The sequence below is a fragment of the Bombus flavifrons genome, chromosome 1 (genome assembly GCF_040668555.2).
Source record: "Bombus flavifrons isolate JBK064 chromosome 1, iyBomFlav1_principal, whole genome shotgun sequence".
Lineage (NCBI taxonomy): Eukaryota > Metazoa > Arthropoda > Insecta > Hymenoptera > Apidae > Bombus > Bombus flavifrons.
In genome coordinates this window covers 4,113,355-4,130,425 of record NC_138442.1, presented here as the reverse complement: position 1 = coordinate 4,130,425, position 17,071 = coordinate 4,113,355, and the positions used below count along the sequence as shown (strand labels likewise).

General features: G+C 35.9%; 2 protein-coding genes across 5 annotated transcripts in view; both read right to left on the bottom strand.

Moving 5' to 3' along the window:
* Positions 1-9,122, bottom strand: part of LOC138177978 (uncharacterized) — a 43,457-nt gene extending 34,335 nt beyond the window's left edge. Inside the window, exons 1-2 of one of the 2 annotated variants that reach the window (XM_069109382.1) lie at positions 8,968-9,122; positions 8,661-8,844 (exon numbers count right to left, since the gene is read on the bottom strand). The gene's annotated coding sequence lies outside the window, so the exon portion shown is untranslated. Of the gene's footprint in view, positions 1-8,660 lie in introns of both variants that reach the window. The other variant, XM_069109376.1, reaches the window with a different exon arrangement.
* A 2,862-nt stretch (positions 9,123-11,984) lies between these two features.
* PAN3 (Poly(A) specific ribonuclease subunit PAN3) lies at positions 11,985-16,372 on the bottom strand. Of its 3 annotated transcripts, XM_069109139.1 has the most exons (10): positions 15,975-16,372; positions 15,119-15,345; positions 14,888-14,971; positions 14,714-14,794; positions 14,254-14,629; positions 14,049-14,165; positions 13,724-13,963; positions 13,353-13,635; positions 12,729-13,083; positions 11,985-12,580 (listed from the first exon to the last, which is right to left on the bottom strand). In XM_069109139.1, exons 2-10 carry the CDS (start codon positions 15,194-15,196, stop codon positions 12,464-12,466), a joined length of 1,731 nt encoding a protein of 576 aa, XP_068965240.1. In that variant the 5' UTR covers positions 15,197-15,345; positions 15,975-16,372; the 3' UTR covers positions 11,985-12,463. The 3 variants fall into 3 exon arrangements, with proteins under 3 accessions (XP_068965240.1, XP_068965230.1, XP_068965221.1); XM_069109129.1 differs by having other exon boundaries at positions 14,714-14,971; positions 15,965-16,371; XM_069109120.1 differs by having other exon boundaries at positions 14,714-14,971; positions 15,975-16,371.
* Positions 16,373-17,071: the final 699 nt, after the last annotated feature.

Below are 17,071 nucleotides of genomic sequence, written 5' to 3'. Positions count from 1 at the left end.
TCCACTATTAGAGAACTTGGCTCTTTTAGTCCAATCAGTGAATTGTACGTGTGCTAATGTATATACTCTAATACTGTGCCATTGATGTTTCTATCTAGTATATTCTAGTGTCAATTTTTTTCTCTGTTACTTATATTTAATTATTTTCTTTCCAAATGATATTAATATGAAATTGCTCTATACATTTAAATTATATTGCGTATTAATCACTTTGCGATGGAAAGATGCTTTTGAACTTCTAAGGAACCAGTTCATTTTATTATCCAAATATCTACCAAAATAACCTAAACTCGAGCCTTTCTACTTACTAACCGAATATGTTTCCCTACCACAATTTTAGATTACATATGTGTCGTCAGTAAATAATATTACGTGCAAGTACATCTTCAGTGCGTACAAAGTACCGAACTTTAAACACAATTTTCTCTCAAAATTTCAACTATATATTCGCAACATTGTTATATAAAGCGTGTAGCTTTCATGTCTACTAATTGTTTCATTCCCTTTCATTCACAACTTGCTACATCATCTTCCACTTTCCTTCTTCCATTTATTGTTACACCATTATATTATACACTAATGCAATTTCTGTTAATTTCAGTTTAAAGTGCTTCAAGCAAAAAAAGATGAAAAATAAATGAAATTATGCCCTTCAAAAGATTCGACAGAAAGATTAATTCGGCGAAAAATTGGAGGAAGGATGGCGAACGAAATTTCGAGATCCCACGGCACACGACACTTGACATTATCTTCGCTGCGGTCGTTTTAAAACGAGACGATGCTGCTCGTTGGAAACGCGGCTGCAATTTCATCTATATACATCTACGTCTGGGGACACTTAAGTCGCGAAAGGGATGACGAGGAACTCGTCCATGCAAATTGACATTAATATGCAATTGGAACAATAGATCCCAATTAATTATCTCTGGTTAATTGGGATGCCGTGCCGTGCTGCACGACGTCTTAACGAAGTTACCATGCATTCCCCCTAATTTGGCAGCAAAACGATACGAAATTGCGCGATGTTGCCGGTGAAAATTAATATTTACCACGGTAATTTCAAGCACGCGTGCATCTTTCATTTACATGCGATACCAACGTGTTGAAATTATTAAAATTACCGATTTGTTGTTACCATGATAAATTCCAACGATATATTTTATCATCTTCGCCACCGATGCATCATTTACGTTTCATCGAATGTAAAATTTGATTTTTATAGCTATATTTGCGTTATTCTATTTTATGATAGGAGGAATTGTTTTGAGTTTTAGAGAATATGTATTGAAAATTCATTTACCAGACTGAAGTACCTATGTTGTACAGACACCATTAAAGTAGATGCTCATTAAAGTAAATTAGCTATTTGACGAACATTCAGTTACTTACACGTGAATCATTAAACTGATTTTGTCAATGACTACGGAAATAATCAACTTCGCGCCTTATGACTAGTATTTTTGGATTTTACTCGTCAAAAGCCCTGTCGCCCTCCTCCGGTGAATATTCGCAACCTAACCTCACAACATCCCTACTATAAGATAACACCAACAAGAATAATCGTAATTACTACAGCCACGAAGAGCATTTGATGGAATCGAAGGTCGAGCCTGCAAAACCGGTAACCAGATCACCAAGCTAGGGGATCTCGTTTAAAAACCAAGACAACTGACCAAAAGTAGAGTCGAGAAGAGGACGCGAGCGAACGATTATTCGGCGAGCGTTAAGCGAACCGACTTGGAATCTAGATGCTTCCGATAAGGCCGTGCCAGCGGCACGTTGCTGTCGTAGGATTTGAAGGGAAGCGAAAAAGAAAAGGTGATGTGGAGGTAAACGACGAAGAAAACGGGAAAGAGGAGAGAGGGAGGGAGAGGGAGAGGGCGAGGGAGAGGGAGAGGGAGAGAGAGAGAGAGAGAAGAAAGGGGAAAAAGGTGGAAGAGAGTCGCGTTAAGCCGGGATAAGAAGCGCCTTACGGTGAGATCGTTACGAGACTATCCATTTTCCTTGCAGCGGCTAGGAAAAGATCACGAAACGAGGAAGGAAGGAAAAGAAGGGGCGACCGTTTACATACCGTGGTATTTCCGGTACCGTGTCTTCCGGCTATTCGAGAGAACCGGGGAAGCTTCGCTGACTCTTCTCTTTTTTCTATCCCCTATGAGCAACAAGACACCTCGTCGTTTCACCACTGATGCTTCGCTGTTACAAGGCGAAATTCTCGTTAAAATTTCGATACAATCCCCTAACTTGTAAAAAGGTACTATTCCTTTTTCGATTTTTTAATTGTGATACTTAACTTAATGTTTGGAATGGTTTGAAAGGTTATCAATACATGAAGTCATTAACATAGGTCTCATGTATAATTACTTACTAACCTATAATTCTATGACGAATGACAATTCATAGATTTGACTTTTGTTACGTAAGTAGAATAAAACAAGAAGATTTATAATTTTAACTGTACAAAGTATTTTTACTTTTTGCTTTTTGTACTTTAACTGTAGGTTTTCAGTAGGATAGCTTTTAGTGTTTATATAAGATTTATATACTTCCTATTAGAGGAAGCACGGGAAGAGGAATGTTTGAATAGCGGAAGATTATCTTTAACCAAATAAAGATATCGCGTTAACATTAGTGAAATCAAAATAACGGGGATACGTTTCACCGATTTGTCAAGAAATTTTACTTTATTACAGGATTTCATATACGATACCCTGTATACTTGCGTAATAAAATGGAGAATTTCATAAAAAATGGGATTAATCAATTTGTCTTCTGATAGGTTCAAATATAGAATCTGATAACAAATGCTTTATTAGAAAATAATGGTACGTGCAAATATTTTTTGTAGCTACTATTGTATAGAGTTCAAATAATAACACAAACATCGCGTGCAATCTGTGTGTTCTTAGTTCTGTCAACGAAATTTCAAGACACTTGCCGGATGGATCGTTCTCGTAAGGTAATTCGGAAAAGGAGGTTATTCCTCGGGCGTGAAAAGTGTTCACTTATAGCTATTACGCGTTATATATTGCGCCTGGCTGTAATACTTGGTGAAAGGGTTAAAACCCCGGACAGAACGAATACATTTCGTCCCGATGGAGAAGGGGAACGGGAAGCTAAGACGTTTATTATAAAGGTAAAGAGAAACGGAACGACGTAAACTGTGCGCCATTTACATACAATATATCCACGAGTAAAACCGCATTTTCTACTGTATGTGACATCTACGTCCTTTGCGACAGTCCAGAAGACGAAATGTTTCGCCCGCGCGATGATTTACATCGCAAACACTTGAAAACATGAATGTGTTTCTAACCACGCAAACAAAAAGAAAGGCTTCATTGAAAAAGCAGTGACATGTCAACCGAAGAAATTTCAATTGATATCGTTGAATCTCGGATACAAATGTTTAATCCTTTTAAATATGGCTTTCGCCAATGGACGACAAAATGAAAATTTCAGTGAGCGGTATTAAAATCTTAAATAATTTTGAGATGAAAGAATCGCTTATTGAAGACTCTATTTTATGATAATTATACAAATAATTATAACTTTGTGTTTATACTATATGATTAGGAACGATTCATGGAAATATACCCGTATTTAAAGGGTTAAACTACAATAGCCAGATAGCAAGTTTCGTGGATCGAATCTATTAACACGCTCGGTCGATAAATTATCGAACAAGTTAACTGCATAACTGACCTTGTCAGAATCAGGTGGTAATCGACATCTTAATAAATTTTCGAATGTAAGAATGTAGTATTTTATGAAACCACTTTTCGTCCACGTTTTCTGAATAAAAATAGTTGACGAAAAGCGGAAAAGGAATATCATGAATATCTATGGGAACATTGAAATTCTAAGAGGTTAGGATCTCTTAACGGAAGACTCTCGGACGGAAGTTCTTGTCAAACATGAAAAAGGCTAATGCATAATGTAGAAAAAGAGGAAGGAAAGGAAGGTTAATTTATTTACATAAGTCTATGTTCTTAGAAATGTCTAGAATCGATTAAATAGAATATTATGCGTTTTTTCAGATAAACGTCCGGTGGTGACATATGTACAAATCGCTCGTGATCGAACGTGTAGAGTGCATCAGTCAAATTTCGGATGTCATGATTTGTGTTACTGCAATGTATAAATAATCGAACGTTTCTTTAAATGTTTCTAACTTGTAGAATATAAGAATGATATGTATATATCCTTTAATACATTTTTATATCTTGATGAAAGAATATCATTCTGAATTTTAAGTCCAAAATAGAGAAACTATTAAACGTTATATTAAAACCGATTAAATTAAAATGTGCTTAAACATGTTCTATCCACATGAAAAAAATTACCTATTTTTTCTCTTTTTTTTCTATATGTGAAAAAGCAGAGGAATATTTGAATTCAAATACTCCTGTTTAACATGGATATTATGTCAACGATTTCCCTCATTTATTGGACTTTTTTTCGTTTTCTATTCTCTTCTTTGCCAGAAGGGGGGAAAATAGTCCGGCTCGAATTACGAAACTATCGCAAATGAGCTTTTTCAATAGAAACCTATTCCAGCAAGAAACTCGTATGGTTATACGCATGATATGCTATCTGGATATGGTGCTGACAATGAACCTCGATCGCACACCGCCCTCAAGCCTATATGTCTTGCTGACAATTTAGCAGCGCGATTCGTACGATACTGTCGATACGATAAACTGCTCGGGGAACGCGAGATGCTTGCAAATTGGCGGCAACTATGTCGCCACATGTAACACAAATTGAGGTTAATTAAAGAGGGAAATATAGCGTGGTAATACGGTCATGATACGTCTAAATGCATTCACATTTTTAATAGACCTTCAGACTTACACGAAATCAGCTTTAATTCACAATGTAATACGATAAGTACGATAAATTATACATGGTATCTACAAATTAAATAAATAAATTAGTTTTATATAAAATTACGTGTAGACAAACTGATTTACATTTTTTCTTTGAAAAGCAAGATTTGAAAAAATTGTATCTAATTTTAGATGTTAGGAGAATGAGCACAAAAATGTATCTATGCCCTTGTACACGATAATTAAAAAATTAATAACATTAACGTATGGATAAATAGTCTTCATATACAAAGATCGTGAATACCAATTTGTATTTTACTTTGAACTTTAATTATCAGCGAATTTCAGCGTTATGCTTCAAGTCGCGTTATAATTTTAATCTGCTTCAAAGGAGGTACAAATGTCAATAGTACTAAGAATAAACATAGACATTACGATAAGCAGGAAATCAGAAAATGAGTGTCACTCGTGCTTTAAGATTCATATATCAAGCCATCCTGTTATTCGCGTGTACTATATGCTACGAAAGAAAATCGAGACAGTTTTCCGTGGGCGAAGCCGAGTCTTTCGAGATCCCGTGAAAAATATGCATGTCACAGTATCATCGTGAAACCTTTTCCGACACGATAAAACACGACGTCGCGAATTGCTCACATGTTGTCGAGGCCCCGTGCTTCTCTTCTTTTTCCCTCCCTTTTTACTTTCCTCCCTCCCTAACCCTCTTTCTCGCACGTAATATGATTCCATCACGGCAATGGCAAATATTGCACGCAATTTCCCCTCAAATTGCTCTCGTGTAACTTAATTCGCTGGCGATGGCGAAGCGCGTCAACCCTCCTTTTTTTCCATCGGTGATAATTTCTCTCACGATATCAGTCACACAGATACGCTTTTTTGTCAGGGTCTCCGCCATGTTAGACGCTCGCGACGATCCACCAGAATCGAAACTCTTTTTTATATACGATTACAACTTAGCCTGCATACATGCTTTAGTTGTTGCAAAAAAGAATCATGGAAATTTGATATTTTAGTTGGTTTAAGTTTAAGTTAACTCTCATCTTTTAATGCATTCAATAATAGGTCAACATTTTTTAACTGGAAAGAAAATATCGAAAGAAGAGATAAACATCCATAGTTTTATTATGGTACAGTAAAAAAATTAAGTTTCAAAAAGTTGTTAAAAACACAGATACAAGATAAAGAAAATATATTATTTATAATTGCGCGTTTCTTATAATTTCTACGTGATACTCGCGACGAAACTTTTCGTACTACATTAGTCGAAACAATTAAGAGACTCGTTTTCACTGAGAAAGCTTTGAATATTTATTTTGTTGCCCGGTGAAAACGTTTATACGAACAGTTTAATAATTCTGAACGATGTAATTTCTTACTTTTTTAAGTACCTTTCTCGTTTGCAAATTCCCATCTTCCGCATATAATTCACCCAGTAAAACCAATGAAACCAGCAAATCATGACTGAGAGTAGTTTCTTGATATCTCACGTTACCACTATCAAGCAAGTATCACTTATCGAAGCATACACATACATACACATTATGTTTTATTAACATTATCAAACTGCCAACGTCAACCCTCCATGAGAGTTAATTTAACATCTATTGTCAATGCCATCTGCTAAATAAAAGTTGGAACATTTGTTCCTTGGACTTTGAAATCGCTAGTTAAAAACTTTTAGGGAAAAAGTTTTTAGGAACACCGGTGCACATGTTTAGAGAACGCGTAGTAAAGTAGTGAATTACGGTAACATTTTGCGAGAAGAAAGAAAGCTATTAGCGAATAATCTTATTGTTACCATTTTCGTCTAAACTGGGTGCAATTGAATTTATCATCGAGGAAAGGGGAATGAAGAAAAAAAAATGGTCGATATCTGGACCGACGTGTTTTTCTCAAGTGTTATCTGCTTCAAAGGGTTGTTGCAACATCATGTCGCCTACTCGATATCCTTTAATGAATTAACACACGAACGTACAGAGGGTGACGCATACAGCTCGAAAAAAAAATCGTTAATCATTGGCTATCCTACGGAACCTGTGTACTATCCAAGATAAAACATGTATTACACTTTTCATATCGAGAAGCAGACCTTATTGCGTAAAAAGCCGGGAGAGATGTATCTATGTATGTGTGATAAGTCCATGCGCGTGAACTGTGTATATAGTACCTTTTTATGGAATACGGTATCTTCAAAGTGGTGTATCCATTAAGTGTACTGTCATATCGCCACGCGTTTTTTTACCACGTTTTCGTTTAGAAAACTTTGGTAAAAGAAGATCATTTCGGATATTTTATGGAGTAATTACCATTTTTATAGGAAATACCGGTTCCTTTAAAATTATATTACAGAATGTTTAATGTCTGGTGTTTTAACTACTCAAATAACAAAGATTTCATCTTTAATCTGATCTTTTTGCTGTCCGAAATTCTAACTAAGATAAATGGATTTGTATCCTAGCATACAATTCACTCATGGAGAATGAAATGCTATATTATGTCACGTACATAAAGAATCTTCTATCTGAATGTGGAACTCATGCTGTCATATTTGCAATATCTATATCTTGTTTTCTTAAAGCCTAATTATATTTCAAAATTTAAAAAAATGAGAAATAAGATTAGAAAAAGGGAATAATTTGAATGAAAATAAGTTAAAGAAAATTCTAGAAGAAACTTTGACGGTATATCAGATTCTACGTTCAAATACCTTCATAGCTATTTTCAATTCCAACAATAGATTCGATCTCTCGTGTAAAATTTAAAACTACTTTAGAACTGTCGGTCGAAGCGTTGGCAAAGTTCCTTCCAATGAATTCTTTCTGTTCATGGGGTTTGCCAGTTGTAATTCGAGATGCAGACCGATGTCTCTACACTTTCAACGAGAAAAACAATACGCAGGGAACATCGAACGTAAACAATAAGCTCAGAACGTGAAAAACATGATTCAATTGTCTATTACGAAATTTCTTTTTATTTCGAATAAAATGCAATTAAAAATTTTTCAAATTTAAAAACAAAATAAATTTTTTAAATGATAAGGAGATATTTACAATAAATTGCACATATAAATGTAAGAAATATATTTATATCAATATTAAAAACTCGTATGAAAAATGGACGAATAATAAAGCGTGCAAGTTTCTGCACACTTCTGTTAGGACATATGAGAAAAGTCTGGTGAAAATATGCTGAACAACGATCGGGCTTCGATCTTCTTATTCTATCGAGAATCGATACGTAAGACGCGTGGTCCATCGAGGGAGGCCGTCTAACAAGCGTATTACGTTAGAAAGAAATGGCTAACCACGATTCGTCGATAGAGGGTGAAAGAGAGAAGCCGATAGAGTCCATCGATCGTCGACGGCAAACACGAGCGCGCTCGCCGAAAAAAAGGATCTGCAGACTCGTCTCGATAATCGAGAAGATTATATTAATGTTTCCACAACAGATACAACATTATGTCCAAATCTAATATCTTATAATTGGAAAAAATGAAAATTAGATTGCAAATCGTAGGCGCGAAATGAGAGGTAGAGTAAGGTATACTTATAGAGAAAGAGAACGGTAAATTACAGGGCGGGTCTTGCCGTGGAAAATCGATGGGAATACACGGAGAGCGTGTAGAACGAAACACGGCGGTGCTCCAGAAGAAAATTGCTTCGCGTCTTCATCGACGACGCGCGATCACTTCCGTCACGGAACCCGCGCACGTAAAAGGTCCACCATTTTCACGCTCGTGGATCGACATGAGAATTATAATAGAGAAAGAATTTCTGAAGGAAAAAAGAAAATGATAAGTATATTACATACCTCGCGCCGTCTCGAAGATGTAAATGTTCTCTTGCTTATTTTCCAGGAACAACCCGATGTGGCTTGATAGTCCTCCTGACGTTTACGTGTATGTTGACACGCTCGACGATGCAGGTGGTAGTAGCGGTGGTAACAGCGACGCTGGTAGTAGTAGTGGTGGTGGTGTAGCGATGGTGATGCCCCGCTGGTAGTGGTTGGAGATACGAAAAAATGTATACGCGTAACGCGACTGCGCCACTGGACCGAAGTGAGACTGGCTCGAAGCGAGTCTACCGACTACTAACTACCAAAGCGACGTGATACGAACCGTGTGCGTCCTCGTCGCGGTGCTACCGTGTACTACGTGTTGCTGCTGCCAGAGCCACTACCGCTCTACTCGCTCCACGACGACCTCTTCCCTCTTCTGTGTCTGTGCCTCTCTACCATCCCTCCGAGTCTACGCAGCAGCAACCTTCGCCTCGCACAAGCAGCGCGGCGCGGGGTTGCCGCTACCAACGTCGCCCCATCGTATCGTTCCACTGCGCTGAAGGATATTTTCAAACTATACCTGTAATGTATAGAACCTGCCTGCTATTTTGCATCGCTGCTCCGCGGGTTTCGCCTCTACAGTCATGGAAATGATAAATATTATATCGCCCAGAGATAATGTTGCTAATCGTTTGTAACGATGGGATTAAGCGGAAAGAGATGAAGCTCCACTAGGATTAAACTCGAGAATAATCTAGAGAATAAATATAGATCAATGTCCTCCAGATGAATATACGAAATTATTAGAGGTTTTAACAATGTTTGAGGATCGTTTAAGGGATTAATTTGAACGGAGACGTAAATGAATGATGATGGTAATAATATTACGGTTAGGAATAAATGTAAATTTCAAATACAATGTTGTATCGTGGGAGACAAGTATGAATCGATACCCCTGTAGTTAGAAAGAAAAATACAGATAAAGTAGAAGCGTTATAGACGATAGCACGAGAAGCGTGACATAAAATGAGATTTAAATTAGAAAACATAATTCACGCCATCGTATTTTGCAAGTTTGTTTTTACCGACAATCGTGTTATGTACTAGCGTTACATTCCCTTTTTTGGCGTTTAACAAGAATTAACAAATTCGCTTTGCTCGTGAGCTATTACGTATATTGTGGGGTCGTTGGGATACTAAATTATCCAAGCATTTCCCAGCATTTGCATTTGCTAATTAAAAAAGAAATGGAATAAAGAGGATGAAAATTGTTTGAAACGATATCGTTAAAAGTAGCGATTACATATTTTAATCAACCTCGTATTTCCTACGTAAATCGTGTTACTACCATCGTCATGTAAATTTGCCACGACACACATACATTACCAGATAACTTGTCTCTCGTATCTAGCCAACGATTAATCTCCGTAACGTGGCGATTAAACCACGACTGTGAGTAGGCAAGAATATCGATTCAAACGAATCAGATGCAAAACATGGTGTGTACGATGTTCGTGTGCGTGTGCACGAGCCGAGGAACAGTTAACCGTTATGGGAAGGGAGAAAAACACGCGCTAACGAACTTCATGTTGACCAATAGTCGTAGCGCGTTCTTGTTCAACCTACACGTCCGATAAATGAATTCTGGTAAAATTTTTTATCGTTAAAATACCTCGACTTCACGAAAGTCAACATGCAGAAGGGACAAGAGGGGAATAACTACAGATGGACGGGACACTCAATATACCATATATTGCGCGAGCATGTTTCACTGGTATCTCGCTTTTCTTGGAACACACAGAAGAAGTTAGACGTTCTTCCTCACCAAGCTCAGGTCATATACATTCGCTGGTTCCTTAATTGCCAGCCAGGAGTGGTTTCTCGCTCAGGAGACATACCGACTAGTCTCTTTTCAACCCATACACTGACGATGTGCTTCATGCGACCTTCCGTACAATCCAGTTTCACGATCGTGGGACGATCAGAAAAAAAATCGCCTTGCGCAAGGGTTCGCTGCTCCGGCCGTCAGTTTAAAGTTTCTTAACGACCGGCGGAACTGGATTTAAAGTGTACACTATTTTACGATCTTGTTATAGGTGTATCTTAGATCTTTCATTGTGTTTATAAAATGATAGATCGACCAGATTACTTTAACTGGATCTACCGACTACTAAAGTGTAAAACATTTTCAAAAGAAATCAAAATGAAAGTTATATGAAAAAATACGTAAAGTAAATCCCTAAAATTACGCGCCGCTGTAAATGTATAAAATTTGTATAAAAATTACAAATTGATATTAATGCGACTATTGAGCAACGTTGAAGTTTGTTAGCGTATGTTTTTTCTGATATTAAAAAAATGTTCTACTGATATTATTATGAGATTTTTTACAGAATAATTAGTGACGCATAAAAATGATTGATAATAAGAAATATTATTTTTATGAACAATGTATATTATTGTTGAATGTGATAAAAAAGTATCGCATAATGTTAGCCTGACGTCTCTGGGTTAGCGGGTTGATGTCGAATAAAATGAAGACTTACACGCGGTCGTACTACGTGTATATGGCTGATACGTATACGAGAAGTAATTGTCAGAAGTGACACGGCACGGGGGAGTAAATCACGTCGGCATTAAGACAATTAGGTGTAGAACGACGGGTTCAGCCGAGTCAGTTGACGTGTCTTGGACAGAAACAGATGTCTAATATGCCTTTTATTTCGACTCCATGGTCAGCCATACATGCACATATAAGTTAAACACTTATTCGAACCACAGGACGTACGTAGGATAAATGCATGGGCGTCGATACGGAGCATTAGAAATGAGGAATAATGTGACACATATTGTAATCATGTAATTACGCAATTTTCGTTCGTTACAACAAGTTATATATAGGAAAATTGTTGTTTAAAATATATATAGGTATTACCCCTGAACTTGTGTACCGTTGAAAAATACATGCATAAGTTCTGGTTTAAGGTTGCATTTCACGAATAAATCGCTAGCGGCAACCATGTGCATGATACTATTGAGAGAGTGTGCGTGTATGCAAAAGTCTGCCCGTGCTGCGGTCGTGCAATTGTGCGAAGGAAATGAGATCAAGTTTGAGTGATTGCGGACAGCAGTCGAACAGAGGCGGAGAGAGGCAGGGGATGGAGATAGGACAGTTCAAGAACCGAATCTACAGATTGCCAGCTGGATAAACTGGAACAAACGAAATACCAGATTTCTGCGAGTATCAAATACCATCGTTTATAATTATTGATACTTAAAATATAAAAATATATTATTACAGAGAAATATCGTGGATTTTTAATGGCATGTCACTTTGAAATAATTACACAGGATCGATTAAGATTGCTTTCAAAAATAAACATTTATTTCAAAATTAATGCTTATCAGTTGTATCCTAAAAACTAAGATCTATCCTATACACTGATTGTGTTTAGGGTGTATTCACGCACAAAACATCTTAAGAATTCATTACATCTTTACGCTGTGTACAATCTTCTGGTTGTTTGTATGCTACCATAATAGCTTTCACAACAAGATCAGATGCTTTCAGATTTACACCATCATACTGCTTACACACATACATATATTACATTCAAATACAAGAATGTATTTTGCATATAATCCTTCAATCAACCTTGTAATCATGCTTACAAACTGGTTCACGTACTATTATTCTTATCACCAAACTTAATTCTTAGATTAAATCTTACTCTTCTATGTCTTCATAAAGATTAAAATAACATACAATCGTGATATCACATTTGTAGCTCAGAGTATGTATTATCTGGTCAACCAAGAAAAAATGTGGCACGGATCTAAACAGCTTCTTTTGTGGATTGTACCAGCTCTCCAAATGAGGTCTCTAAGCATTGTCGTAGTTCTGCATAACTTACTACTAATATACTCTGTTCATCTCGTGACATCAAACATACCTATAAAATTAGAAAAATACATTTTAATGTACATATTGAACGATTTTTAATTATTTGAATATTTTGTATATTACTAAAGAAATTGAAGTTTCTTTTAAAAACAAAACAAAAAAAAAATACGATTTTGGAAAGAAAAAATATACCTTACCTTATCTTGTGAACCAGAATCCAACTTATTTAAACAAGATACAACATGTGCCATATCCAACCAAGGTCTTCCATCAGCTGCTACCTGATGGAAGACATAATCTCTAAACAATTTGAGCATGTATCGGTCGCCTGTCTCTGCCCAAGTTGGTTCCAGATTAAGGTCGGGTCTTTCGTTAATAGCACTCAATTTTACAAGTAACTTAAATAATCTCCCATTTTCTAATTCCTTGGCAAGTTCATTTTCCAATATATCAGATTTAAGCTGAGCTGCATCTAATTGCGTATAAAATCGTGCTCCAATCATCGGCATGAGATCTGTTACACTTCTTCGTGCTTGATTCGAAAGTAAATACCTATAAAATTATATTCATTTATGAGAACATACATTAACACGAACATAGATGCATTAGGTAACATAAGATGTGTCACTTCTTTTTTCTTTATCAAAAGTGTCAATTTCATAATAAAATCTGTCTCGCATAAAAGGTATTACCTCAAGATGATTATAAATAAATCAAGTTAAACAATGAAATGTTAAATTGATGAAGAAATGTACTGTTTTCATCATGTTAGAAGTTAACGAGTAAAAAGAATCTATGAGAAAGATAAAATGTATACTAACAGAATAAGATTTCGAAGATCCGCAGAGTAGGAACGTGCGACGAGCTCGAGGGAGGCTTGCATGTTGTCGCGATGGACGGAAAGGAGATTGCGACATGCTAATGCCAACACCAACTTTCCTAAGGCGATTAAATCTTCTTGCTGATAGTGTGCTATAAGCGAAAGTGGATTCGCTGAGTTTCCATCGAAAGTAACAACATCTGGTATAGCTACACAGCTTAAACGTAGTCTTGTTTGTGATGTAAGTAACACTTTTGTAGGATCTAAACATCTGTATGCCAAACCTATAAATCATCAAAATAAAAAAAATTATTTAATTATCTAGACAATAAACAAATAAGATGTAAGGTAATGTAATTGATAGATACAAACCAGCAGCGTGTACAACACGGAGTGCGGCAGTCAACTGAATTATGTAGCTCCATATGACACTTTCTGATAGCATACTACTATGCTGTTGTCTCAAAATAGCATTTTTGGTATGACTATAAGGTCGAGGAGCATTAGGGTCCGAGGAAAATGGATCCGTATAACCATTTACCTCGGTAGATGAAAAATGCTTAGTTAATAGGGTTTCTGACCCCGGATGATAATCGTAAACAAATACCATGGCTGAAATAATAAAAGTACATTTTCATAAAAGAAGATTTCCATAAAAGTACATTTATCAATTTCGTTTTAAGACGTTAATACATACAATGGTCACCAAAAGCCTTGGTGGTAAAAACTTCTCTTAACTGCACTAAATTTGTATGTGATAATCGCTTCCACATATCTACCAGCATCATACACTTTGTATTAGCAAGTCTGAAATCTAAAAACATAATAAATGCTTATTTCATTATCAGTTCCGTACCTCTTACACGGTATTAAATAGTTCATAAGGTTATAGAGATATTCACCATGTACACGTCGCAGACAGTAACGTGTACCGCTTTTAATGCTGGTAGCTTTGTACGTCGAAGTTTGATATCCCAGCATTGTCGAAGCAGGTTTGTGAATTGGTTCCAATGGACACAACTCATGATAATTATCTACCTCGTTTGGTAGGTCGGGAAATCGTACTACGTCAGGTTGTGCTAACGTTAAAGCATTTTTTTGGACAATATCCATTCTCAAACTCTCACTGACAAAAAATCCAGTGGTTGCTTGAGGGGGAGGGGTTGAGGGAGCTGAAGAACTATTAGATGACACAGGTTTTGTAGGTTTCACTGGTTGGAGGTGCGCAGGTGTACCTGGATAGACATAGCCTATCTGACCTGCTCCTACATTTCCAATCTAGACACAAAAGATATTAATTAATTCGTTAATCAATTGAGCAGAAGTAACGAAAAGCTTTTCTGAATTTCTACAGCTACTTACAGTTTCAGTTCCTTCCTCAGTTCCAACAGCATCAGCTGCTGCATTCCCAAGGTAGAAATATGTAGTACCACCCACATTCTCCTGTGAGTGATAAGAATTATTGAAAAGGTTCGGAGAATTATTATTACTACCAGTAAGAGCTCTTCCAGGTACAAATTCTGGACTGGCAGTTACCTTTTTCTGTGAATCCAGAGAAAGGTTTGACAGATGTTTTGTAACAACTGTACTGCCTAAAGTCATCGTTGAATTTTGACGATTCTGTTCAAAAATATATAATAAAATTATATTAATGTGTATCTTTTCTATAACTTATTAATGGATATCTTATATATATATATAATAGTATAATAACATAAAACAATATCTTTATTAGGAGTTTTTTTCAAATAAATTGCAAATAATTACCATGTAGGTAGCAAGCTTGGATTCCAATGGGACGCCGTTTGTTTGAGGAGTGTATGGAACAAACATTGATGGGTCCATCTCTTCCTCAACCACTGCATTTACTATCACACTTAACCCTCACTTCTACTGTCCGTATTTTTCTTTCAACGGGAATGAACAAATGTACTTTATGTGTGATTATATTTCCTTGTTACACAGATGCACAATATAACATCAATCTCCAAAGCCTGCAACACATTTTATAAATACACAAATAGAAATAAAAAATAAACTTACAATTACGTATTTTACGTATTACTCTAACTATGATTCAATATAATTTTGTAACAATAACTATTCAATAATAGTATAAACTATAATATATATATAAAGTTCAAATAATTATGTATGCTTTGTCAAAAAATTAGTTCATTTGTTCTCATGTGACAAAATTCAAAGTTAAAAACATTACTATCTTCTATTACTATTTAAAAAAAAAAGACAAAAATTATTAAACAAATAAGTATAATATGTCGAAAGCAGCTACCATCTACTTAGAAATTACAGAAAACCGATTTAATTTTATTTACACTACTCGAAATTTACTCCGGTATCTGCTTGTGTTCGTCAAATCGGTAATGCATAAATTCGATGTAAAATATACTGCTCGTTATAAACGAAGGTATCAACTTGCCGCGTATGACTCAGTACAACTAAACATAACAAATCGTAAATCCTGAATGAAATTTCGGGAACGATGAGCACAGCTCGAGTCAAGAAAAAAGAAGGAAAACCGAAAAGAACAAGTAGAATCGCATGCTATAGCAATGGCAGCTGATTTTGACAATACGAGTGAAAAAGACGCACAGGATATAACCTTGATTCCACGTTATTGCTGATGTGAGGTATTCACTCGTGAACACAATTTCGATCAAAAGTCCGTACGATTGTGCAATAAAGATACTGAAAACGATCTAATACGGCTACGTGTACGATAAAACGCGTATGGCAAGTAAGCACGGCAACATAACCATTTACACTGTCACTGATATCGCGTCGGTGGTACGGCGCCAAAATTCCGATGTCTCCGGTTTCCGAAACGAAACTGTAAACGCACTCAACGAAATACAACTGTGAAGTGATGGTTTTGAAGCAGCCTGATCGTATATAACATCCCGGAGACAAAGGAGAAAGCAGAACCAATCCGAAACTTGTATGTTTATGGTGCTCTCCCTTTGCTCCGGCCTCCTATTTTTCTCTTTCTCCCTCTCTACCTTCCATCCCCTCTATTCATATCCTTCGATCGGAGCAGCTGTCTCTCTACCACAGCTTGTCTCCAGGCGCGCGAGTCACGTACCTGTATATTTACCTTTTCGAACCCTCTTACTAATTACATATACTGTTATTCTTTATGATTTATTCTTATTTCTGTATTATTATTTTCTTAATAAATGTCATACTGTACTAATTTTAGGTGATTTCATTTCAAATTCGATTTTTTTGAAAACTAAGAATTATATAAAAGAATTCTATTCTATATTTTCCACTTTTTCACATAGAATTACCCTATTGCCGATTATACCACGATTGTTGCAATACGCTGTATATGTCAAATTGTATTTCGAAATAGGAAAAATTATACACTAGGGTACTAATTATTGTACATCGTAATATATATGATCGATCTGTATCAATAGATTTTATGTTTTTATTCTTTTTGTAGATAAAATATTGTTATGCTTCCATGGAACATTGGGAAGTATGATTTTAGAAAACTTAGATCTACTGACAACTGAAATATAGAATTTGTAGCAAAAGTGTAACGAAAACTATATAATGTAAAGGAAAAAATAAAATTTTGTTTAAAGCATCTAGTATCAATATGAGTAAATTATTTGCAATATTCTTGGATGATTTTTAAATTTATATAATACGTTGTTAATTTTTTATTTTATTTATTAAAATTTATAATCA

What these genes read in the sequence shown, in the direction of transcription:
- PAN3 (XM_069109129.1), bottom strand. Translation starts at nt 15,196, where the DNA reads ATGGACCCATCAATGTTTGTTCCATACACTCCTCAAACAAACGGCGTC. An exon ending in GATCTTCGAAATCTTATTCT is followed by an intron (nt 13,084 to 13,352) that starts GTTAGTATACAT and finishes ATAATTTTATAG; the next exon opens with GTATTTACTTTCGAATCAAG. An exon ending in ATTCTGGTTCACAAGATAAG is followed by an intron (nt 12,581 to 12,728) that starts GTAAGGTATATT and finishes CTAATTTTATAG; the next exon opens with GTATGTTTGATGTCACGAGA.